This window comes from Hypanus sabinus, chromosome 22 (genome assembly GCF_030144855.1).
Source record: "Hypanus sabinus isolate sHypSab1 chromosome 22, sHypSab1.hap1, whole genome shotgun sequence".
Classification (NCBI taxonomy): Eukaryota; Metazoa; Chordata; class Chondrichthyes; order Myliobatiformes; family Dasyatidae; genus Hypanus; species Hypanus sabinus.
This window is the reverse complement of record NC_082727.1, coordinates 3,622,505-3,649,059: the sequence shown is the minus strand read 5'-3', so window position 1 is coordinate 3,649,059 and position 26,555 is coordinate 3,622,505. Positions and strand designations below refer to the sequence as shown.

General features: G+C 40.0%; 1 protein-coding gene across 1 annotated transcript in view; it reads left to right on the top strand.

Annotated features, from left to right (window-relative positions):
* rbm20 (RNA binding motif protein 20) overlaps positions 1–24,890 on the top strand; it is a 256,536-nt gene extending 231,646 nt beyond the window's left edge. Inside the window, exons 12-14 of the mRNA XM_059948087.1 lie at positions 3,839–3,958; positions 5,190–5,311; positions 24,447–24,890. Of these exons, the coding sequence (XP_059804070.1) occupies positions 3,839–3,958; positions 5,190–5,311; positions 24,447–24,569 (365 nt within the window). The 3' untranslated portion in view covers positions 24,570–24,890. The remainder of the gene's footprint in view (positions 1–3,838; positions 3,959–5,189; positions 5,312–24,446) is intronic.
* Positions 24,891–26,555: the final 1,665 nt, after the last annotated feature.

Genomic DNA, 26,555 nt, shown 5'->3' with positions numbered 1-26,555 from the left:
CTCATCACATATGAAGCTCCAGTACCATTATTCTGTTAACGTATCATATATGCACCTTATTATTTATTAATTTTTTGTGGTAATATTACTTTATGTGTATTGTGCGTGAGTTATATGTACTGTGTTTGGCACCTTGGTTTGGAGGAACACTGTTTCGCTTGGCAGTATACATGTATATTGTTGAATGACAATAAGCTGAACTTGATCTTCAACTTGGAAAAGCTTGCTTGCATTTTCCCTGTCTATACCCTTCTTAATTCTGTATCACTCTATCAAATCTCCACTCACTCTCCTACACTCCAGGGAATAAAGTCCTAACCTATTCAACCATTGCCTATAACTCAGGTCCTCAAGTCTTGGCAACATTCCTGTAAATTTTTTTTGTATTCTTTCAGTCTTATTGATATCTTTCCCATAGGTAGGTGACCAGTAACTTCACATAATACTCCAAATTAGGCCTTACAGATGTCTTATGCAACTTCAAAATAACATCCTAACTGTTGTACTCAATATTAAACTTTATGAAGGCCAATGTGCCAACAGCTCTCTTTACAACCCTGCCTATCTTTAGTCTTCCTGACTTCTCACTCAACTCTCTTGCAAATAACTTTTGATTTTCCATACTAAATCACACAGAAATATTTTCCTGAGAGGAACCTACCTAACAACCATCTGAAAGAAGAGCTTAGAGCTTTCTTATTGCCCTCTTGCACACAGCACATAGATCCTTCAGGAACTTTTCTTTCCTAGTTATTCAAACTCTTCTGAATCCCTGAGAGCACTCTCTATTCAGTTCTCACCATTATCCATTCACTCAGTTTCAACACTCCCAGCAGCCTTTTATGCAGTTGGAAGAATCTTTCAGAGCACATATCTTCAATAATCATACCATGAGGTTAAAGGCTGGCAGCTAGAACATGCAGAAAATCATAAAAATACAATGTTGAAGCTGAAATAGTACACCAAACAAAGCTGTTTTATAAATCTTGAATTTGAGCTCTTGAATCTTCAGGAAACTTTCACAAACACCTTTAGGGTGAAATACAAAGCTATTTTAACAACATTGAAAGGCAATAAAACAATTTCTGGATTCCTGCAGCTTCATTCAGGTAAACATACAGAAATCCTAAGCCTTGATTTGGAATAAATTATCATCATTGCTCTTACTTTGTCAGGCTAACGCATGCTATTAGCCTAAAAGACCTGAAAATGACTTCCAAACAATTTCATCTTTGGGATCAAGTTGTGGCTTTGTATGCCTCCCTCCCAGTTCATGTTTTCAGCTGAAATTTTAATCTTTAGCTACAAACTCAATTATATTATTCCATATCCTGGTCATATTCTCTTGAAATTAAGTTCACAGATTCTTATCCATCTTGCACCAAGTACAATTCATTTCTATCCTTGACCCTGGTTCCCTAACTGCAAAAGTCTTATATATTCTTCCTTCCTTAGCCCAATAACTCCTCAATCATCTGACAAACCTGCTTGCCTCTAGCCTTGCATCTCCTTACCTTAACATCGAGTGCCTTCCCAGCTCCATTAAATTCTTCAAAATTTGTCTTAAATCTATTTTCACTGATAGAAGAACAATAAAGCAGAAGATCAGAAGGCTGATTCTAACTGAATTGGCCCTTTTGAAGAGCAAGTTAATTAGTCCATTCCCATCTCCTTCTTCGTAAACCTATAAGTTATCCTTCAATAGATAATCATCTAGTTCTCTTTGGAAGGCCACCATTATACCCATATCCACCGTTTTTATTTAAAAATACAGAAAATACAATCAGTACATATCTTTATTTATTTTCATTGTACACTTACAATGCCACATATGTTTGCACCTTAAACAGTGCACTTGTTTAGCATTTGAGAGACTGTTACACAAGTCCCAGCCCCTCATAGAACCTTAGACTGTGATCCCCTCCCACATGGCATGAAGGCTTAGTGGCTAATGTAACTCTTTATAGGTCAGCAATTGAGATTCAACTCCACCACTATCCATATCTCCCTGTGACCACATGAGTTTCCTCTCATACTTCGAAGATGTATGGGCTAACCATGCTGACACTTGTGATCTGACCCCAGCAATTATATAGAGTGTGTTGGTCATTGACATCCAGTAAAATGGCGGCATGCTCAGATGCAGAAACTTCTATGGGGCCAACAATAGGAGTTATTGTCTTTTCTAAGAGTATTTTTTAAGAACTTAAACTACTGCAGATCTACCCCATCAGCAAATTGCTCGCTGATGGAGAAACTGAAGGAGCTGGGCTTGGTGTGGATCATACTGCTGCCTGCTTCAGAAAGGGTTCGGAGTGGATGCATGAAGGAGATGTCCAGTCTAACAGTGAGTGGTTATCACTGTCGCTTTTTTGTGATTGCAAGACCCTGTTGGATGTTTGTTAATACAGAATGATAAAAGTCTGATTCACTAGTTTATTGGTGAACTGCAGGGAACTGTGTGATCTTTGTTGTAGCGAGGACCAGACCTCAAGCCACGTGTCACTTTTTTGTAGCCGCCCAGGAGAAAGGCATTAGAATTGGTGCTCTACTCTAGAGTGCTACAGGCAGTGTGGTGTGGCATGCGTGCTAGAGTCAATGCTGCTTGAAGACGATATATTATGTTTGACTGCAGGCTGCTGCAACATGCATGGACTCAGGGACTTGGACTATATTTTTTGTGTGATTGCATTTTTCTGATTGATTTTATATGTGTCTTGTGCCGTGAATTACTGTTGCACTTTGGTCCCAGAGTAATGCTGTTTTGTTTGGCTGTATTCATGTGTGGTTGAATGCAATAAACTTGAACTTGAACTAAAGCAGACAATGCAATTCACTGTATGCTTCAATGTTTTGATGGATGTGACAAATAAAGCTTATCTTTCCTCTTTAAAACCTTCGTGGTGGTTGCACTATAGTGCATCCTCGGCAGGCATTGAATCAGATTTATTATGACTGAATTCTGTGATATCCAATTAGTTGCTTTATGGTCCAAGAGTGCTTGTAGTGATGATGAGGGTCCTTTTGTTGATGTCCTCACTGATCGAGATGCCTGATTCTACAGCCCTCTGCAGTTTGGTGATCCTGGACATTGGAGCATCCATACCAAGCTGCGATGCAACCAGTCAGAATGCTCTCCACTATACTTCAATAAGAAGCTGTAGGAATCTTTGGTGATATGCCAAATCTCCTCAAACTTCTAATGGATCAGACAAACTGGTGTCACTTCTTCATGATTGTTGAGCTCAGGATAGAACTTCAGAGATACAAACACCAAGGAAGTTGAAGCTGTTCAGTCTCCCAGTCTCCCAGTGTCCTCCCAACTCCTCCTTCCTAGAGTCCATAATCATTTCCCCAGACTTGCTGACATTGAGTGTGAGGTTGTTGTTACAACACATTTCAAACAACCAATCTATCTCATTCCTGTATGCCTTCCCACTAATGTCACATTGTGCTTGGTTTCCCTTGTAACACTTTCAAGATACGTTTGTGGAAATAAAAGAAGTTCTGAACCACAGGAGATTAAATTTTTAACATAACAGCTAAATGATTGGCTTGGATAACCAGTACGAGATACGAAAGAATGCTAGTTTCATGCCAAATGAACCATCTCATATGAGGAAAATCTTATTATTTTCAGCATATATTGACTATGTCATTTTATCTCACCATTTTTAATAGTTTAATTTATAATAGGGTTAAAATCATTAACACAAGTTAATTTATTTTTTTCATACATCTCTTTTTATCTGGCACCACTTACTGACTTGTTATGATCCAGGGACAGAACAGAATGCTTGAGGAATATTTGTGCTGATATTTAATATTTTTAACGCAGAAAACCTAAGCCAACCAATGCAAGAACCAGCTGGAAGAAATCAACAACCCCCTCATATACAACAAACTCAGTTGCCATGGAAGCACAACAATGTCTTCTCTAATCTTAGTATTCCTCTAGGTAAGTACTAATATGGAGCTGTCAAGATAATTCTTGCTTTATAGCGGGTTTGTTTGACTAATATAAATTTTAGAAGAATATAACATGACCAGTCATGGTATATATTATAACATTTTCCAAATCCAGCTATTCTTTCAGGCTTTATAAACACACAAACAAAATTATGTCAATTTATGTAAAATTATGTTTAACATAAACCATGCAGAAATAAGCCATTCAATCTCATTAATCAGTGCAGGTGTTTAGTCTTCACTTGGCTCTCCTCTGCCTCATCTTCACTTTTCATCTTTTCTCAGTAATCCCATGCATCGGTCATTTCCTTTTGAAAATGTCTACTTGCCTTGACCAATTTTTTGTATCAAATTATGGAACAAACTTGCATTGTAATCTTCACACCCCTAGAAATAAATTTGAAACAACCTTATTCATGTACTGAGAGAGCATACACTAGAACAGTACAACATGGTATGAATCCTTCAGCCCACAATGTTGTTCTGACATTTCAACCTCCTTTTGCAAAGTTTTGGATAGTGTATATGGTTGTCATAGGTTACAATGGGACTTTGATAGGATAAAGATCTAGCTGAAGGAGCTTAATTCAGAAAAGTTGAAGTTATGTACTTTGGAAAGTCCAACTTGTAGGCAGAATACAGAGTTAATGTTAGAATTCCTAGCAGTCTGGAGGAACAGAGGGATCTTGTGGTCCACGTCAATAGATCCCCGAATGGATGTGTTAAATTCCTGGATCACTAATTCTATCTGAAATTATTTGAGTCCAGTTTACTCTCCACCCTTTACTTGAGTGTGATGGATTCTAATGGGTGCCCCACCCAAGCGTCCATTCGTTGAGTGAAGTCCCAGTTTACATGGTTACAGCAAAGCAGAATCCATTAGGGATTACCTCCATTATCTTGGAAGTTTTCTTTCCATAGATTAGGAATGTGAAATGTATGCCATACTTTGGTTAAAATCAGCCATAAAACTTGAAATTAATCCATATTCTGTATGAAGGATTAACTTACTGAAAGAATGTTGAGGAAAGATATATTTTGAAGTAGTTTTCCTGCAAAATAGTTAACTTGGATGAAATGAGTTAAGCAAAGCCAAACTTCCTTCCAACTATTTCAAAGTTAGATGAAATGGGACTATTAATTTCTGTGCTGAGTAATCCAGATACTTGAGAATCTGTGTTTCTTCTACCTTGGTAACCAGTGTGCATTCATTTTTTCAGGTGTTGAGTTTGTAGAAGCTAGAACTGGATTTTACTGCAAACTCTGTGGCCTCTTTTACATTACGGAGGAAGCTGCAAAAACCAGTCATTGCCGAAGTCCAGTCCATTATAAGAACCTGCAGGTAAGTGAAACAAGCTTTGCCTGATTTTACTTTATGTATGGTGAGGAAGTGGTATTAATTGCTCAACCTTGGTTTTGCTGCAAAGATTGTTGTGGATTCCATTGTCACAGTGTTTTTATGTGGATTTCCACTGTCCCTATTGGTATCTTAAAGTGGAATTACTGCAACTGGATGGCCACTTCAACTAGATGGAATGACAGAGTTCCTGGATAAAAGGACAGAGATAAAAGAGCAGATGATATAATGAAAAAGAGGCTAACGATCAAACTCAGCAATGAGGCAGGACAGCTCCTCCCAGCTCTAATGGTGAAATCTTTTTCCAAATGCTGGAAAGCTGAAATAAAAATGTTGAAAATACTCAACAGCTCATTGTTTTTGTCAAGGGAGAGAACCAGTTGAGTTTTAAAGTTGCAGATTCCTAACAAAACTGGGAATGGTTAAGCAAGATGCAGAGAAAGGGGTGAGGAAGGGATGGAACTAAAGAGGAATATGACACAACTGCTGGAAATCTGAAAGAAGCATGCCAGAAATGCTGATTATCTGAGAGTCTCACACAACAGCACATTCTGCAGAACACTAAACTACACTTGGCTTATCCAAGTAGGGAGGTGACCACATTGTGAGCATCAAGGTCAGCACACTAAATTGGTGGAAATACAAGTGAAGTACATTGAATGGAATTGACTTTATCACTTACATCCTTCATATACATGAGGAGTAGAAATCTTTATGTTACGTCTCCATCTAAATATGCAATGTGCAATTTATAGTAATTTGTAATAAATATAACATAGAAATACAATGTATCAGCATGAGTTAATCAGTCTGATGGCCTGGTGGAAGAAGCTGTCCCGGAGCCCGTTGGTCTTGGCTTTTAAGCTGCAGTATCACTTTCTAGATGGTAGCAGCTGGAACAGTTTGTGGTCGGGGTGACTCAGGTCCCCAATGATCTTTCAGGCCATTTTTACACACCTGTCTTTGTAAATATCCTGAATAGTGGGAAGTTCACATCTACAGATGTGCTGGGCTGTCCGCATCCCTCTCTGCAGAGTCCTGTGATTGAGGGAAGTATAGTTCCCATACCAGGCAGTGATGCAGCCAGTCAGGATGCTCTCAATTGCACCCCTGTAAAAATCTTGTAGGATTTAGGGGCCCATACCAAACCTCAACTGTCTGAGGTGACAGAGGTGCTGTTGTGCTTTTTACACCACACAGCCGGTATGTACAGACACATGAGATCCTCGGTGATATTTATGCGAAGGAACTTAAAGCTGTTCACCCTCTCAATCCCAGATCCATTGATGTCAATAGGTGTTTATTCCTGTCTCGATTCTTCCTGTAGTCCACAACCAGCTACTTTGTTTTTATGACATTGAGGGAGAGGTTGTTTACTTGACATCACTTCTCTGTAGGCTGCTTTGAGATTAGACCAATCGATGTGGTGTCATTGGCAAATTTAATTAGCAGATTAGAGCTATGGGTGGTGACACAGTCATGGAAACACAGGGAGTAAAGGAGGGGGTTTAGGACACAGCCCTGAGGGGCTCCTGTGTTTGAGGGTTAGAGGGACAGAGGTGAGGGAGCTCACTCTTACCAACTGCCAGCGATCTGACAGGAAGTCCAGGATCAAGGTACACAATGCAGGGTGAAGGCCGAGGTCTCTGACCTTCTTGTCGAGCCTGGAGGGAATTATGGTGTTGAATGCTGAACTGTAGTCCAAGAACAGCATCCTCACATAATCATTCTGCTCTAGATAAGTAAGGACGCTGTGTAGAGCTGTGGCTATTGCGTCATCTGTTGATCGGTTGTGTTGGTAGGTGAACTGTAGGGGATCCAGTGTGGGTTGCAGCATGCTGCAGATGTAGTCGTTGACCAGCCTCTCATAGCATTTGCTTACTATTGAGGTGAGTACGACAGGACACCAGTCATGCAGGCACGTTACCTTGGTCCTTTTAGGTATAGGGACAATGTTGGATGTTTTGAAGCAGGAAGTGATGCGCCATCAATAACTCACTCTGAGACGTAAAGCGAGATATCGGCTTTTATTGACTGGAAGAAGGAAGAAGCAGTGAGTGACCACCATACTACATCCTGGAGACTGAGAGGCCAGGCTCAGGCCTTGATCGCCTTTATACAGGGGTCTGTGGGAGGAGCCACAAGAGCAGTCAGCAGGGGGAGTGTCCGGACAGGTATATGTAGTTCACCACAGGAGGGCACACTACACTGGGAGAGGGAGAGATTAAAAACGTCTGTAAACCCACCTGCCAGTTGTGCTGCACACATCCTGAGTACCCATCCTGGGATGCCGTTTGGTCCCATAGCCTTGTGACTGACCACTCATTGGAAACACCTGCGTACTTCAACCTCAGAGATGTCCAAGGTGCAGGTCGCTTTGGTAGCTCTCCTCAGGGGCTCAGTGTTGGAGACATCGAATCGAGCATATAAAAGATTTAGCTCTTCTGGGAGAGAGGTAGTGATGTTGGCAGCACCATTGCACTTAGCTTTGAAGTCTGCGATGGTACTCCAGGTCCGGGGAACAAAACGATTTGAAGGCTCACCTGGAATGAAATTCAAGGTCCCTGGATGCTGTGAGGAAAAGAGATAAAAGCATAGAGTGGCTGTTGATTTTCCTGCACTGCTGGGAAATGTGTCATAGGACATGGGGAGAAGGTGTTACAGAGACAGCAGAGTGAATCAGGGCTGCCAAAGGGAATGGTCCCTTATGAATGCAATATGTATTTGTCAGAGGTGTTACATTTCCAACATTACTCAATTGCTCTGCTAACTCCAGATAGTTATTCTGCATCTACAGTGGCATGCAAAAGTTTGGGCACCCCTGGTCAAAATTTCTGTTATTGTGAATAGCTATGCAAATAAACAATTACCTGATTTCCAAAAGGCATAAAGTTAAAGATGACACATTTCTTTAATATATTAAGCAAGATTACTTTTTTATTTCCATCTTTTACAGTTTCAAAATAACAAAAAAGGAAAAGGGCCTGAACCTGCATGGTCAGTACTTAGTAACACCCCCTTTGGCAGGTATTACAGCTTGTAAATGCTTTCTGTAGCCAGCTAAGAGTCTTTAAATTCTTGTTTGGGGGATTTTTGCCCATTCTTTCTTGCAAAAGGCTTCTAACTCAGTGAGATTCTTGGGCTGTCTAGCATGCACTGCTCTTTTGGGGTCTATCCATAGATTCTCAATGATGTTTAGGTTGGGGGATTGTGAGGGCCATGGCAAAACCTTCAGCTTACGCTTCTTGAGGTAGTCCATTGTGGATCTTGAGGTATGCATAGGATCATTATCCTGTTGTAGAAGCCATCGTCTTTTCATCTTCAGCTTTTTTTTAAAAAACAGACAGATGTTGGCTTCCAGAATTTGCTGATATTTAATTGAATTCATTCTTCCCTCTACCAGTGAAATGTTCTCCGTACCACAGGCTGCAACACAAGCCCAAAGAATGATCGATCCACCTCCGTGCTTAACAGTTGGAGAGGTGTTCTTTTCATCAAATTCTGCACCTTTTTTTCTCCAAACATACCTTTGCTCATTGCAGCCAAAAAGTTCTATTTTAACTTCATCATTCCACAGGTCTTGTCTCCAAGATGCATGTTTAGAATTTTGTGGTGAGTACGCAGGAAAGGTTTTCTTCTGATGACTCTTTCATAAAGGTCATATTTGTGCAGGTGTCGCTGCGCAGTAGAACAGTGCACCACCAATTCAGAGTCTACTAAATCTTCCTGAAGGTCTTATGCAGTCAAACAAGGGTTTTGATTTGCCTTTCTACCAATCCTATGAGCAGTTCTCTCAGAAGGTTTTCTTGGTCTTCCAGACCTCAATTTGACCTCACCATTCCTGTTAACTGTCATTTCTTAAATTACATTACAAACTGAGGAAACAGTTACCTGAAAACACTATCTTCTTATAGCCTTCTCCTGTTTTGTGGGCATCACTTATTTTAATTTTCAGAGTGCTAGGCAGCTGCTTCGAGGAGCCCATGGCTGCTGATTGTTGGGACAGGGTTTGAGGAGTCAGGGTATTTATAAAGCTTTGAAATTTCCATCACCTGGCCTTTCCTAATGATGATTGTGAACAAGCCATAGCCCTAACAAGCTAATTAAGGTCTGAGACCGTGGTAAAAGTTATCTGAGAGCTCAAATCTCTTAGGGTGCCCAAACTTTTGCATAGTGCTCCTTTCCTTTTTTTCATTCTAAAAACAATACACTAATCTTGCTTAAGATGTTGAAAAGAATGTTTCATCTTTAACCTTATGACTTCTGGAGATCAGTTCATTTTCTACTCACATAACTATTCACAGTAACAGAAATTTTGACAGGGGTGCCCAGACTTTTGCATGCCACTGTACATATCTTCCTGATTCCGTTCATTCCCTGTTACCAGCTTACATGTTGCACCATCTTTTAATTGTCCTAACACAGATGAGTTTCCCTACATCTTAAAACTTGCTTTAACTCTCATTCCAGTGCTGATGAAAGGTTAACTCTATATTTTATTTGGAAATCAGATTAATTAGGGTATCTGTATTCACTTAGTCCAATCCACCCTATTACTTGTTGCTTACTTTGTTATCAGCTAATATCAACAACATAACATATTCATAATTAGGGTCATAGAGTCATAAGCACTACAACACAGAAACAGGCCCTTTAGCCTAGCTAGTCTGAGCTGAACTGTTACTCTGCATAGTGCTGTTGACCCTGTTCTTCTTTGATATTATTCTGTGACACGAAATTCATGATATACTAGGTTCCCATTGAATATGGTGGGTATGTAACTCCATACTGATCTGCCATATCTGTTTCTAGTTTGGAGTCACCTATAGAGAAAGCAGTTACACTGACTAATGTGACTTGTAATCCTTGAACAAAGTTCTTAGCTGAAACCTCAGAGTAAAAAGGTGATGAAGTTCTGTTCTCACAGGAAGCACCAGTTGTTGCTTCTTCCACATAGTACTGCATGCAATGTGCTTTATTACACTTTTCATCTAAGCTAATTAATGAACGATAGTTTACTCTGAATTACTTTCAAAATCCACGGCTGTTCACGCTGGCTTAGTAAATCAGCCAACATAATCAAAGACCAACCTATCCCAGATAGTCTCTCTTCTTCACCCTCTCATCAGGTAGACCAAACAAAACCCTGAAAGTATGCACCACCAGGACAGCTTCTACCCCCCTGTTATAAGGCTACGGAACGGTCTCTAAGTAGAATAAGACCATAAGACATGGAAGCAGAATTAGGCTATTTGGCCCAGTGAGTCTGCTCCACCATTCGATAATAGCTGATCATATTTTCCCCTCCTCAACCCTATTCCCCAGCTTTCTCCCCATAACCTTTGATGCCATGTCCAATCAAGAACTTATCAAGCTCTGCCTTAAATACACCCAACAACTTGACCTCCACAGCTGCCTGTGGTAATAAATTCCATAAGTTCACCACCCTCTGGCTAAAGAAATTTCTCCACACCTCTGTTTTAAATGAACACCCCTCTATTCTGAGGCTGTGCCCTCTTGTTCTAGACTCCCCCGCCATGGGAAACATCCTTTCCACATCTACTCTGTCTAGGCCTTTCAACATTCGAAAGGTTTCATTGAGATCCCCCCTCATCCTTCTAAATTCCAGTGAGTACAGACCCAGAGCCATCAAAAGTTCCTCATATGATAACCTTTTCATTCCTGGAATCATCCTTGTGAACCTCCGCTGAACTCTCTCCAATGTCATCTTTTCTAAGATGAGGAGCCCAAAGCTATTCACAATAATCAAGGTGAGGCCTCACCAGTGCTTTATAAAGCCTCAGCAACAAATCCCTGCTCTTGTATTCAAGCCCTCTTGAAACAAATGTTAACATTGCATTTGCCTTCCTCACCACCAACTCTACCTACAAGTTAAGTGTGAGGTGTTCTGTACAAGGACTCCCAAGTCCCTTTGCTTCTCGGATTTTTGGATTTTCACCCCATTTAGAAAATAGACTGCACATTTATTTCTACTACCAAAGTGCATGACCATGCATTTTCCAGCATTGTATTTCATTTGCCACTTTCTTGCCCATTCTCCTAATCTGTTTAAGTTCTTCTGCAGCCTACCTGTTTTCACAACACTACCTGCCCAAACTTGGTAATAAAGCCATCTATTCCATCATCTAAATCATTGGCATACAGCATAAAAAGAAGTGGTCCCAACATCAACCCCTGCATAACACTGCTAGTCACTGGCAGCCCACCAGACAAGAATCCTTTTATTCCCACTTGCTGCCTCCTACCAATCAGCCAATGCTTTAACATGTTAGTAACTTTCCTGTAATACCATGGGTTCTTAACTGGATAAGCAGTCTCATGTGTGGCACTTCATCAAAGGCCTGCTGAAAGTCTAAATATACAGCATCCACTACATCCCCTTGATCTATCCTACTTGCAATCTCCTCAAAGAATTCCAACAGGTTCATCAGGCAGGATTTTCCCTGAAGGAAACCATGCTGACTTTGTACTATCTTGTCCTGTGTCACCAAGTACTCCATCACCTCATCCTTAACAATTGACTTCACATCTTTCCAACCACTGAGGTCAGGATAACTGGTCTATAATTTCCTTTTTTGCTGCCTTCCTCCCTTCTTAAAGAGTGGAATGACATTTGCAATTTTCCAGACCTCTAGCGCCATGCCAGATTCCAATGATTTTTGAAAGGTCATTACTAATGCCACCACAATCTCTAACACCACCTTTTTCAGAACCTATGGTGCAGATCCTCTGGTCCAGGTGACTTAGACACCTTAGGTCTTTCAGCTTTTTGAGCACGTTCTCTCTTGTAATAGTAACTGCACTCACTTCTCTTCCTTCACACATTACAACATCTGGCATACTGCTAGAGTCTTCCACAGTGAAGATGATGCAAAATACTCATTTAGTTCATCTGCCATCTCTCTGTGCCCCATTATTATTTCTCCAGCCTTATTTTCTAGAGGTCCTATATCCACTCTCATCTCTCTTTTATTTTTTACACACTTGAAAAAGCTTTTACTATTCACTGTGATATTGTTTGCTAGCTTGCTTTCATATTTCATCTTTTCCCTTCTAATTTTTCTTTTAGTTACTCTCTGTAGGGTTTTAAAAGCTTCCCAATCCTCTATCTTCCCACTAATTTTTGCTTTGTTGTGTGCCCCCTCTTTTGTTTTTACATTAGCTTTGACCTCCCTTGTCAGCCACAGTTGAACTATTTTGCCATTTGAATATTTCCTCATTCTTGGAAAACATCTGTCCTGTACTTTCCTCATTTTTCCCAGAAACTCACGCCATTGCTAATCTGCTGTCATCCCTGACAACAGCTCCTTCCAACTTACTTAGGCAAAATCCTCTCTCATACTACTGTAATTTCCTTTACTCCACTGAAGTACTGCTAGGTGAGACTTCACATTCTCCCCATCAAGTTTCAAGTTGAACACACATTGGTTTCTAAAGGTTCTTTTTCCTTCAGCTTTCTAATCATCTCCTGTTCATTACATATCACCCAATCCAGTATAGCTGATCCTCTAGTAGGTTCAACAACAAACTGCTCCAAAAAGCCATCTCATAGGCATTCAACAAACTCACTCTTTTGAGATCCATTGCCAACCGGATTTTGCTAATTGACCTGCATCTTGAAATCTCTTATGATTATCATAATGTTATCCTTTTGACACACTTTTTCTATATCCTGTTGTAATCTGTGGTTCACATCCCAGTTTACTGTTGGGAGGCCTGCATATAACTGCCATCAGGGTCCTTTAACCCTTGCAGTTTCTTAACTCACCCCACAAGGATTCAACATCTTCCGATCTCTCTATTGATTTGATGCTATTCTTTACCAGTAAAGCCCCACCACCTCCTCTGCCTCCCTTCCTATCCCTCCGATACAACATGTAACCTTGGACATTCAGCTCCCAACTACAATCATCCTTCAGCCACGATTCAGTGATGGCCACAATCTCACTGACAATCTATAATAGTACAACAAGATTATGCACTTTATTTATTATACTCCATGCATTGAGATATAACACTTTGAGTACTGTATTTGTTACCTCTTTTGATTCTGAATCCCTAATGCACTAATACTCACCTCACTGACTGCAATTTTGTCCTATCATCTGCCTGCCCTTCCTGACAGTCTGACTGATTTGCTTTTTTACCATCCATCCTATCTTGTTCCCTCACTCTGGTTCCCACTGCCCTGCCAAATTAGATTAATCCCTCCCCAACAGCTCTAACAAACCTGCCTACGAGGATATTGTTTCCTCTCTGGTTCAGCTGCAATCTGTCCCTTTTGTACAGCTCATACCTCCCCTGGAAGAGATCCCAATGATCCAAGAACCTGAAGCCCTACCCCTGCCCAGCTTCTCAGCCACACATTAAACTGCCAAATTATCTTGTTTCTACCCTCACTAGCACATGGCACAGGTGGCAATCCAGAAATTACTACCTGGAAGGTCCTGCTTCTCAGCTTTCTGCCTGGCTCTCTAAATTTACTCTTCAGGACCTCTTTGCTTTTCCTTCCTATGTCATTGGTACCAACGTGTACTAAGACATCTGGCTGCTCTCCCTCTCCCTCCCTCCAAAATGCTGTGGATGCGATACGAGACATCCCTGACCCTGGGATCTGGGAGGTAATATATTATTTGGGTGTGCCGTTTACGTCCACAGAATCTCCAGTCTGTTTCCCTGACTACTAAGTCCCCTATCACTACCGTTCCCTTGTCCTGCTTCCCCTTCTGCACCACAGACCCTGCTCTCTGCCAGTAACCCGGTCTCTGGGAGCTCATTCCCACAACAGTATCTGAAATGGAATGGCCACAGGGGTGCTCTGCACTAACTGCTTATTCACATTTTCATATCTCCTAACAGTCACCCAACTGCTCATCTCCTGCAACTTCAGGGAGACTACTTGCCTGTAGCTCTGATTGATTATCTCCTCACTCTCCCGTACAAGCCAAAGGTATTCCAGCTGCTGCTCCAGATCCCTAACATGCTCTTCAAGAAGCTGCAGCCATATGCACCTCATGCAGATGTAGTTCCCTGGGAGACTCTGGGTCTCTCAGGACTCTGACATTCAGCATGAAGAACACACAATGACCATTTACTACACTGGGTACAGTAAAAGGAAAAAAAGGGAACCTTACCCAGAGTCCAAGCCAAAGCCTCCTTTGAGCCAAAGCCTGGCACTCCTATTCTCACCACTAGCCTACTCCCAACAATTCCGCCTGGCTTGTTCCTTCTGTACTTTAACTTAACTCACTGTACTCTGCTCCCACTACTGATTGGGCCTCCAGAATAAGACGGTCTCTTGACCTCACAACCTACAACACTATGACCTTTCATCTTATTGACTATCTGCACTGCACTTTCTCTGTATCTAGTATTTTATTCTGCATTCCGTTCTTATTTGCCTTTGTACTACCGCAATGTACAGTTGAAATAACCTAGAATATATGGATAATATGCAAGACCATGTTTTCAAACTACCTTGGTTTATGTGTTAATAATAAACCAAGTTACCAATGGGTAACAAGTTTCCTATACACTGTAACTGCTTAACTGACATCACTGCATCTTTTAAGGTGCTTTCCAATTGGGCTGCTGAGTTATTTTACAGAACTTACAGAAAATACAACAACCTTGAACATTTTGTAACTTCTTCAACCTTTAAATTTGGAGATATACCAAGCATAGTTAAAAAAAACCTCATAGAACAACATTCCCTTGTATGGATTTACACCAACATAAGATGGAATCTAAGATCAAGGAAAGCGTGACAAGATTAGTGAAAAGATTCTTTTCAAAACTTTAGTAATTTAGTCACTAAACTATACAAATACATGAGCTATACATTTACCATACAAGTTCTTATCAGATCTATATATTGTATGGATATATTGCAAAGCAAATGAATTCTTGGTATAAATATGAATTTCAGAACATCTATCTGAACACTTTGATCTGATTCAAATCTCAAAATGCCCACTTGCAAATAAATTGTGAATAAAGGTTTAGCTGAACAGAGTTACCGAGGAATGTTCTGAAAGATGGACTCAATGCTACAGACCCAATGCTATAAATATTTAAACAGAATTTATGAAGGTTAAACAGTGGGTGGGGGGGAGTTCCCAGTAATTTTAGGCTGCTCTGGATGAATAAAGATATTAGAAATCCATTGAAACTGGAAAAGCAGATGTACAAAAGCAATAAATTATTATGACTAAACTTAAGTTCAAATATGAGAAAATTCAGGCGATGTGACTGCTTACCTTCTAAAGCTGAGGATGAACAAAGGAGGGAGAGGAAAATTCATGGTGAAAGCTGCAAGTATTTGGTGGTTTTGCCAGCATTTGTTTGATCTGATGAACTAAGTTTACCAGGAAAGGCTGCTGAAATCTGGCTGCTTGGTAGCAATGTTCAAAACATGTACGATGTTCAAAGCAGAAATTATTGCTGTAATTTCTTATATCACTCAAATGAATTTTCCATCAGGAAACCTTTTAATATGTGCTAGTGATAAAGGATTTACTTATGCTAGATTAATCTTCCGACTTAGATGTCAATCTGGCAAACGTTATCCTATTGCTTTGGAAGAAGCTGTACATTCAACTGGAAATCAGCCTTGTAATTAAACCCGTGAGGACTAAAAGGAAGATTCAGAATGCAATTAGATGTAGGTGGTGATAAGGCACTTAGCAAATAAACCCAAGATTCAATCACATTTTATTTCAGGGAATTTTGTGGAGCTGGGGCTTTCAGTAAATACAAATAATTATTAGCCCTGAAAATACTTGTTTCATTTTTCCAGGGAGATTTAGGCCCATTAGCCATTCACACCTGGACCCCTTACCACACCTATCCATTCCCAGCTGATACATATTATCATTGGAAATTTCAAAAATTCAAAGTTTAATGTACATTTATATCAAATATGCAGTATACAAGCCTGAGATTCGTCTTCCCACAGACATCCACGAAACAAAGAAATGTCATGGAACCCGTTCAGCGAAAACACCAAACACCCAACGCCAAGCGCAAACAATGAGTGAATCACACACAAAATATTAAATATTAAACTGCAAAAGCAGTCAAACATATGATTGCTATGTTTTAAAGGATATTGAACTGAAATCTGTAAAAAGCATAACCCCAACTCTCACTTCCACTGCATACATGAATAATGGCCCTTTCACAGGCCAGCGTTACTTCCTGAATGATTTCACAAAACTATATTTTTAAAAAAGTTATTGTTGTATCAGTTCAAATAGGACAAAAATGAATAGTTGACATCTAAGATTTGAATTAAGTTCTGGTGAAGAACTGCAACAGAATTTTAACTTAATTTTACTGCTTTTACAATTTTTAAAAACATTAATATGCTTCAAAATAGCAGGAAACAACTTCATGCAAAAATTTGGTTCCACTATGATTCCAATCAATTGTATTAAAAACCTGTAAGGGATAGGGATAATTGTGGACAAATGCATCTAAGATAAACCAATTAAAACAAGCCACTGAAATGCTCCTAGTGGACAGTTATTAGGTGAAATTAATTCAGAATAAGTTTTGCTATTTGTGAGTTTGGCACTCAAGTGAGCTTTAAAAAGAATAGGAATTTTTAGCTGCTTTTGTAATGCCTGCAGCACTTTAGCTGGACTGGAAGTCTCTAGTGATTTAGTGCATCCAAACTTCAGATGAAACAGTACAACCTGAAAGTTATTGAATTACTGGTTAAGTCTGGAATGTGTTATTTCTATAGCTGGAGCTCACAAATCCAAATGTCGTGGAGAAGAGTATCAAGATGAGTTACTTGTGAAAAGTTCGATACATTTTAGAATCTACTTCTTCCCCTGCCTCATCAGGTTTCTGAGTGGACAATGAACACTACCTCACTATTTTTGTTCTCTTTTTGCACTACTTATTTAACTTAATTTGTATATAATTATAATTTGTTTCTTATTACACCATACTGCTGCTGCAAAAACAACAAATTTCATGACATATGTGATATTAAACCTGACTCTGAGGCTGAATACAGGAAATACAGGACCATTGATTCTCCACTAATTAGCCCAGAAAGGCACGATACTGAATTTAGTAAAGGGTCGAAGTAAGGGCTTGAGGATGTACAGAGGCCAAAACCAACACTTCAGCAGCTGAAAAACTGCTGACTTCAGCCAGCCCTGTATGAATAAATGCAGGCACATGATACATGTTAAAATATAAATAGATAGTTAAAAATGCTGGACAATGTCCACATTTAGAAGGGTGACTCACATTGAATCAAAATCAATGGGTGAGATTCATTCTTGTGTTGCTTCATGGTGCAAAAAGAGGAAATTTGGTCCACCATCCAAGCCAATTCTTGAGAATTCACACCAACCTCATCTATATATGGAGTTGTAAGATGGCACCACCCACCTGCTATGTCACTGTATATTGATAGAAGCTCGTTAAATAATGTGAGAACAGTAATCCAAATCCCATCATGGACAAGACAAGAGAGGTGATTGTGGGCATGAGTGAGAAACAGAGCACCCAGTCTCCATTGCACATCAATGGCTCTGCTGGAGAGAGTAAAGAGCACAAAGTTCCTTAGTGTGCACATAACGGACAACCTAACCTGGACTCTAAACTCCTCCTCATTAGACATGAAGGCACAGCAGTATCTACACTTTCTGAGGAGATTGAGAGAATTTTGTATTTTTATATCATTTTAACTATATCCATGAAACTTTGGCTAATTGGGGCAGCCTTATAATGGGCCAAAATGTACGAGTCCCAATGTGTTGGAATTAATATATCAAGTCAAGTCAAGTCACTTTTTATTGTCATTTCGACCATAACTGCTGGTACAGTACACAGTAAAGATGAGACAACTTTTTTCATGATCATGGTGCTACATGAACAATACAAAAACTACACGGAACTACATAAACCAACACAAAAACTACACTAGACTGCAGACCTACCCCGGACTGCATAAAGTACACAGAACAGTACAAGCATTACAATAAATAATAAACAAGACAATAGGCACAGCAGAGGGCAGTAAGTTGGTAGTCCGATGGCTTGGGGGAAAATCTGTTATTTAAATAAACAGCTGAATGGCAGCGTCCAGGTTTCTGTCCGTTTCTGTACTCCCACCGAATATTTTGTTGCCACAGATGTAGTCCAATTTAATGTCCATTAGAGAGCAGAATGGACGGGAGAGCCGGCCGACTAGGGTTTGCTTTCTTCCTGGCATGAACTCCTACCTGCTCGTCTTGCTTCCACTTCCTCGTACACTGCTTATGACATCCCCACCCCCAGCCACCGGCATCAGGTGACTCCAAGGACTGCAGGCCCGATTCCTCCAGTAAGCCGAAGTCGCGCAATCTAACCAGCAGATTTTCTTGAAGATTTGTTTTTGGGTGATCTCTGTATGGTAGCAGTATCTGGCGATGGTAGATAGTCGCTTCTGTTAATCATTGCCCTAAACCCTAATTGTGCCTTAAAATTAAAAAGTTAAAGTAGTACCAGATCTGAAAGGCCGCTGCTGCCGTGTGTCACGCCGCCCACAGGATAAGTGCCCCAATGAATTACAATCAGATGACAATAAACCTAAACTTGAACTTGGACTAGAGTGGACAGTGGAGGGGATGTTTCCAATAGTGGGAGGCTCTAGGACTGGAGGACACAGACTCAAAATACAAAGATATCTTTAGGACAGAGATGAGAAGGAATTTCTTTTGCTAGAGGGTGACGAACCTGTGGAATTCATTGCCACAGGCAATGATGGGTCCAAGTCATTGGGTACATTTAAAGCGGAGGTTGATAGGTAAGAATGATTAGTAAAAGAGTCAAAGGTTACAGGGTGAAGGGAATCATGGGGTTGAGAGGGAAAATAAATCATCCATGGTGGACCAGACTCAATGGGCCAAGTGGCCTAATTCTGCTCCTTTGTTTTATGGTGCCACTCTGGCTAGGTTCAATTAATCAACAGGGCTAATCTGCTGGCTGCAGTGCTTTGTAGAAGTTGTTATTTTTATCTCAGAAGGAACAAATGTCAGCTGACATTTTTAAAGTATTAAATAAGAGATGCTGTGCAGGAACAGGCATTCTCAACCTCTCCGTAAATCAGGGGTTTCCAACCTGGGGTCCATGGACCCCTTAGGGTCCATAGGGACCCCATAGGGTCCATGGTGCTAAAAAGATTGTGAACCCCTGCCTTAAACACATTAATGCTATTTGTTTTAACCACTCATTGTTGTAGTATGGTGCAGATTGGGTACAATATTTGTTTTGAAAACCCTGATGAATTTCTTGGTAACACACACAAAATGCTGGAGAAACTCAGCAGGCCAGGCAGCATCTATGGATGGGAATCAACAGTCGACACTTCAGGTTGAGACCCTTCATCAGGACCTTTCTTGGTGACTGTCTTATATTACTGACCTCTTCCCCACACATTCTCTCTGAATCAAAGACCTCAATCATGTCACTTCTCAACTGCCTTTTCTTAAGAGAAAAAAAGAACCAGTCAGTTTAGTCCTTATTGATTAAGTAATATAAAAACATAATAAGAGAACGTGACTTCTATACCTTGTTAGTGAACCACTAAAATTTACCAGTTTAGGGTACAGTGAAAATTTATTAATGCCTTCTCCCTGTGATGAAAAGATTTTTGAATTTGTAATCCTTCATTCTGTATTCTTGTCCTACATTTCTTGGTAGAACAAAATTGTCTCTTCAACAAAACTCAGCTGGTCTGGTCAAAGTACTTGATGTCCAGCTACAGCACATTAAAACGGTGGGAAGCAGAAGGAATATGGGTGGCTACAAGACCCGATTTTAACTCACGATACCTGTGGCCTGGCTAATTTGACCCAAGTAGGAATGTACTGAAAAGAGTAAAGTCATAAGTACCAATCAAAAAGCTGACAGTAGTTACCTCTCCCTTGCTGCTCACAACATTCTGAACTCAGATTCATTCTTGCAACACCTAACACAGATCTGATGTACATTCATAATGCTGACCTACTCGTTTAAATACTAATTAATTATTAATAACTATTTCAATACTACTGCTATGATTTTATGTTTTAGACACAAAAGATTCTGCAGATCATAAACACAAGAGATTCTGCAGATGCTGGAAATCCAAAGCAACTCACACAAAATGCTGGAGAAATGCAGTTGGTCAGGCAGTGTCCATGGAAATGAATAAACTTTTGATGTTTCAGGCCGAAACCTTTCCTCAGGATGTTGGACGTTGCGTGTTTATTCATTTCCACAGACGCTGCCTGACCTTCCGAGTTCATCCAGCATTTTGTCTAGGTTGTTAAGGTACTATTTTATTTACTTTTGTTTTATTCAAAATTATTTTTGTTACCTGTTTTATAATGCTGTACTCCATAGGTGAGTAGAATTATAGAGCCTATCTGTTGTATTACTATTCTACATAAGGATATTTTGTAGTATTATACTCTAAATAATGGCAGTCCATAGAATTCTATAAGACCCAGCTCCACCCTCACCCATGAGATTTGTGAACTATTCCTCTCATTTCCATTGTAGGATTAGCATAACTGAGAAGCCCATTCTAGAAATCCAAAAGAATAACATCAAGTTCTGTAAAACTCTTCAAAATGCTTGTAATGTGCTATATAAATGCAAATCTTTTTTTGGAATTTTTTTTATTGAGGTTCATCATCAAACATTTCCATAAGATGTATTTCAGACATTGTACATATATATCATATAATCATATAGATCACAAATCTCCCCAAAGTATTTATCTGAGGTATACACTTATAGAAAAGAGTGGAAAGAAAAAAACAAGCAAAAGGAAAGAACTATGTACAAGTAGGGAGTGATTTTTTTTTACAACAGATTCATTGATTTGTGAGAATAAAATTAGGTCTATGAGGCATTATGTAGTTAAACCATTTTTCCCAGTATGAATCAAATTGTTCCAGCTTATGATTAACAGATGTTGTTATCTTCTCCATTTTGTAAATGTCCATTGTAATTTCCATCCATGTATTTAAAGTTGGGCTCTCCTGTGATTACCATTTCCTAGTAAGAGTCTTTTTACCAGCCACCAACAGTATATTCATTAAATATTTATCTCTTTTCAACCATTCTTGAGGTATATATCCAAAATATATGGTCTTACTCTCCAAGGGTATTTCATATTTAAAGATGTCTTGTAGGGCATTGTGTATCCCCCTCCAATAGTTTTTGATAAAAGGCAGTCCCAAAAAATATGATAATGATTTGCATTTTGATTTCCACAATTTCTCCAGCAAACAGGGAGGTTATTATCAATAAACAATAGACAATAGACAGTAGGTGCAGGAGTAGGCCATTCAGCCCTTCTAACCAGCACCGTCATTCACTGTGATCATGGCTGATCATACACAATTGCCTGTTCCTGCCCTCTCCCAATATCCCTTGACCCCGCTATCTAGAAGAGCTCTATCTAACACTCTCTTGAATGCATCCAGAGACTTGGCCTCCACTGCCTTCTGGGGCAGAGCATTCCACATATCCACCACTCTCTGGGTGAAAAAGTTTTTCTGCATCTCAGTCCTAAATGGCCTACCCCTTATTCTTAAACTGTGGCCTTTAGTTCTGGACTTACCCATCAGCGGAACATGCTTCCTGCCCCCAGCGTGTCCAATCCCTTAATAATCTAATATGTTTCTATCAGATCCCCTCTCATCCTTCTAAATTCCAGTGTATACAAGCCCAGTCGCTCCAATCTTTCAACATATAACAGTCCCGCCATTCTGGGAATTAACCTTGTGAACCTACGCTGCACTCCCTCAATAGCAAGAATGTCCTTTCTCAAATTTGGAGACCAAAACTGCACACAATACTCCAGGTGTGGTCTCACCAGGGCCCTGTACAGCTGCAGAAGGACCTCTTTACTCCTATACTCAATTCCTCTTGTTATAAAAGCCAGCATGCCATTAGCTTTCTTCACTGCCTGCTGTACTTGCATATACCTTTCATTGACTGATGTACAAGAACACCTAGATCTCCTTGTACTTACCCTTTTCCTAACTTGACTCCATTTAGATAGTAATCTGCCTTCCTGTTCTTGCCACCAAAGTGGATAACCTCACATTTATCCACATTAAACTGCATCTGCCATACATTTTCCCATTCACCCAACTTGTCCAAGTCACCCTGCATTCTCATAACATCCTCCTGACGTTTCACACTGCCACCCAGCTTTGTGTCATCGGCAAATTTGCTAATGTTACTTTTAATCCCTTCATCTAAATCATTAATGTATATTGTAAACAGTTGCGGTCCCAGCTCCGAACCTTGCGGTACCCCACTGGTCACAGCCTGCCATTCCGAAAGGGACCCGTTAATCACTACTCTTTGTTTCCTGTCAGCCAGCCAATTTTCAATCCATGTCAGTACTCTGCCCCCAATACCATGTGCCCTAATTTTGCCCACTAATCTCCTATGTGGGACTTTATCAAAAGCTTTCTGGAAGTCCAGGTACACTACATCCACTGGCTCTCCCTTGTCCATTTTCATAGTTACATCCTCAAAAAAGTCCAGAAGATTAGTCAAGCATGATTTTCCCTTCATAAATCCATGCTGACTCAGACTGATCCTTCTACTGCTATCCAAATTTGTCGTAATTTCCTCTTTTATAATTGACTCCAGCATCTTTCCCACCACTGATGTCAGGCTAACCGGTCTATAATTCCCTGTTTTCTCTCTCCTCCTTTCTTGAAAAGTGGGAAAACATTAGCCACCCTCCAATCAGCAGGAACTGTTCCTGAATCTATAGCACATTGGAAAATGATTACTAATGCGTCCATGATTTCTAGAGCCACCTCTTTAAGTACCCTGGGATGCAGACCATCAGGTCCCGGGGACTTATCAGCCTTCAGACTCTACAGTCTATCCAACGCCGTTTCTTGCCTAATATAAATTTCCTTCAGTTCATCCTTTACCCTAGTTCCTTTGGCCACTATAACATCTGGGAGATTGTTTGTGTCTTCCCTAGTGAAGACAGATCCAAAGTACCTGTTCAAGTCATCTGCCATTTCCTTGTTCCCCATAATAAATTCACCCGTTTCTGTCTTCAATGGCCCAATTTTGGTCTTAACTATTTTTTTGCTATTCACATACCTAAAGAAGCTTTTACTATCCTCCTTTATATTCTTGGCTAGTTTACCTTCGTACCTCATTTTTTCTTGGCATATTGCCTTTTTTGTTATCTTCTGTTGCTCTTTAAAAGCTTCCCAGACCTCCAGTTTCCCGCTCATCTTTGCTATGTTATACTTCTCTTTTATTTTTATACTGCCCTTTACTTCCCTCATCAGCCACGGCCGCCCCTTACTCCCCCTATCATAATAGGATTTCTGAAAGGGTGTAATAAAATATCTTATCAAACACTGCAGATGCTCGAAACATAATTAAAAAAACAGAAAATTCTGGAACTAAAGCTCAGGCAGCATCTATGGTGAAAAAGTCAGTTAACATTCTAGTTGAATCACTCCTATAAGTGCAAATATTTCTGTTTTGAAATCCTTTAAATATACTTTAATTTTAGTTTTAAAAGTGTACATGCTTTACTTTGTTCTACATGAAATCTTGCACTTTGTAGTGTTAATTTTGGTAGGTTCAACTACAGATTATGTTTAAATCACATAATCTCAAGAGGAAATGTTTTCAAGTATTTACATATTTTCTTTGAATGAAGGCATAAAGAAGAATGCAAAATAATGAAAAATGTAAAAATTCCCTGTGGTGAACTACATATACCTGTCTGAACACACCCCTCTGCTGACTGCTCCAGTGGCTCCTCCCACAGACCCCTGTATAAAGGCGGTTGGAGGCACTGCTCCTCCCTCAGTCTCCAGGATGTGTGGTGGTCTCTTGCTGCTAATCGTGATCTCTTGCAGCTAATAAAGCCTATCATTCGCCTCCCGTCTCCGAGAGTTATTGATGGTGTATCATTCCCATGTAATCGTTTTTTGTTATTTGTATCATTTGGACAATTTTCAATTATAAATATTGATTATTCAATTTTTGTGTATCTTTTGAATAGAGATTAATTCACACTTACTGAGAAAGTTTCTTTTCATCACAGAAATACCTATCACAGCTGGCTGAAGAAAGTCTGCAGGAAGGTGAAAGAGATGGCAACCCTGGAATGGAGGAAGAAGTTGGGATCATGCCACAGTTCGAAACTAAAGAGTCCAATCCTTCCTGAAACAGCCAATTAAGATTCAGCTTTAGAGTCTCTGATGTCAGTGGAACAAAGGCCTAATTCTTAAGGATTGCTTCAGAATGTGGAGCTGGAATATCACACCAGGCCAAGAAAGGGTGAAAAAGACAGAAAGAAGGACAGAGAGAAATAGATCCTCTGATTTATTGTGATACTTTGGAAAAATGCCTTTATCCTTAATCTTCATTGATCAGGCCAATCATATTCAGGGAATTTCTAGTTTCTAATAACTGTGATAGTGATTAAATGTATTGGTTTGATGGAGAAATTTTATTTGGACCATTTCATATGGGTAATTAATTTATGTCTGGGTAACATATTGTTGGATTTAAGATCAGATTATTGATTATTTTACATTTCTGTATAATTTATTAGAAGCAACAGAAGCTCTTTAAAACTGTGAACGTGTCAAAATTATAATTTAGGAAATTATATCAGGCAAACAGATATAAATTTAATAAACATTTTATTTAACAATTTAATGATTAGAGTGATGAAAAGATAATTCGAATTGTTCTACCATTAGCCTCAGGAGATTAGTCTTCCATGGTTTCCCTTCCCTTCTTTATCTCAAAGTGTCAGGGCCCCTATGTTTCCTAATTCAAAAATCATTCTTCCCTTGGAGGACTCACTGCAGGAACTAACTGAAGTCCCAGGGTCAATACTGAAGATCCAAGCCCGAAGGTCAATTGGAAGTCCAGATTTCAAAACTCGATGGCCAAAGCCTGGAGATTAGAGACTCAGCCTGGAGGCTGTTCTGGAGTTGGAGGGCTGTCCGTGTGTATGGGTGGGTAGGGGGAGGGAAGGAAGGGCGGAAAGAGGCTTGTTTTGCTGTTGTTGTTTTGATGTTATGTTATGTTCTGTATTGCAGTGGTCTGTTTTGTTCTGCCAAGCCTTAAGGGCTCACTTGATGGTGACAATGCATAAAAGCATGCAGACGTGGTTAACAGGTTTCATTGTTATTCAGACCAAACATCAGAATGTGGTAGAAATGTGATCTAAGTGACCCTGACTGTGGAATGATTGTTGGTGCCAGATGGGGTGGTTTGAATACTGTATCTCAGAAACTGCAGTTCTCTGTGATTTTCTCTAGAGTTTACAGAGAATGGTGCAATAAACAAAAAAGTCCAGTGAGCAGCAGTTCTGTGGGCAAAAACATCTTGTTAATGAGAGAAGTCAGAAGTGAATGGCCAACCTTGTTGAAGCTGACAGGAAGGTGACAATGACACATTACTACAGTAGTGTGCAGAACGTTTCTGAATGCAGAACATGTCGAACCTTAATTTGGATGGGCTACAGCAGCAGAAGACAATTACACAGTGGCCACTTTATTAGGCACAGGAGGTATCTAATAAAGTGTCCCTTGATTGTAAAATCATTGGGCTCATTAATGCTTGTCCTGTCCATCATTCAGTGCAAACTAATGTACCAGCCTTGAAAGCCAAGGTTATCCTGAATTATGGAGCCAGATATGAATAGTGGTCATCAGAGGAAGGCAATGGATGGGCAAGGAGATAAGGTGAGATAGGGAAAAGGGGGTGGGAAATGGTGGAAAGGGTGAGTGGGGGGCATTACCGGAAGTTCGAGAAATTAATGTTCATGCCAGGTTGGAGGCTACTCAAATGGAATACGAGGTGTTGTTCCTCCACCCTAAATGTGGCCTCATCACAACAGGAATGGGGTGGAATTAAAATGGCTGGCGACAAGAAGATCCCACTTTTTTCTGGAAGAGAACAGTGGTTACCCATTTTAATTCCACTTCCCAATCCCAAATATCAACTGTGCTCTTTTCCTAGAATGCTGCCCAGCCTGCTGTGTTCCTCCAGCATTTTGTGTGTGTTTGTCAGGATTGGGCATTGAAAGCCTGTGGCGGTGGAGATGTATGCCAGTTTTCTAATCCATCGTTGAGTTATTTGAAATAATAACATGTAGGTTATTGCAATTACAATTGAGTTCAAACAGGATTACGCT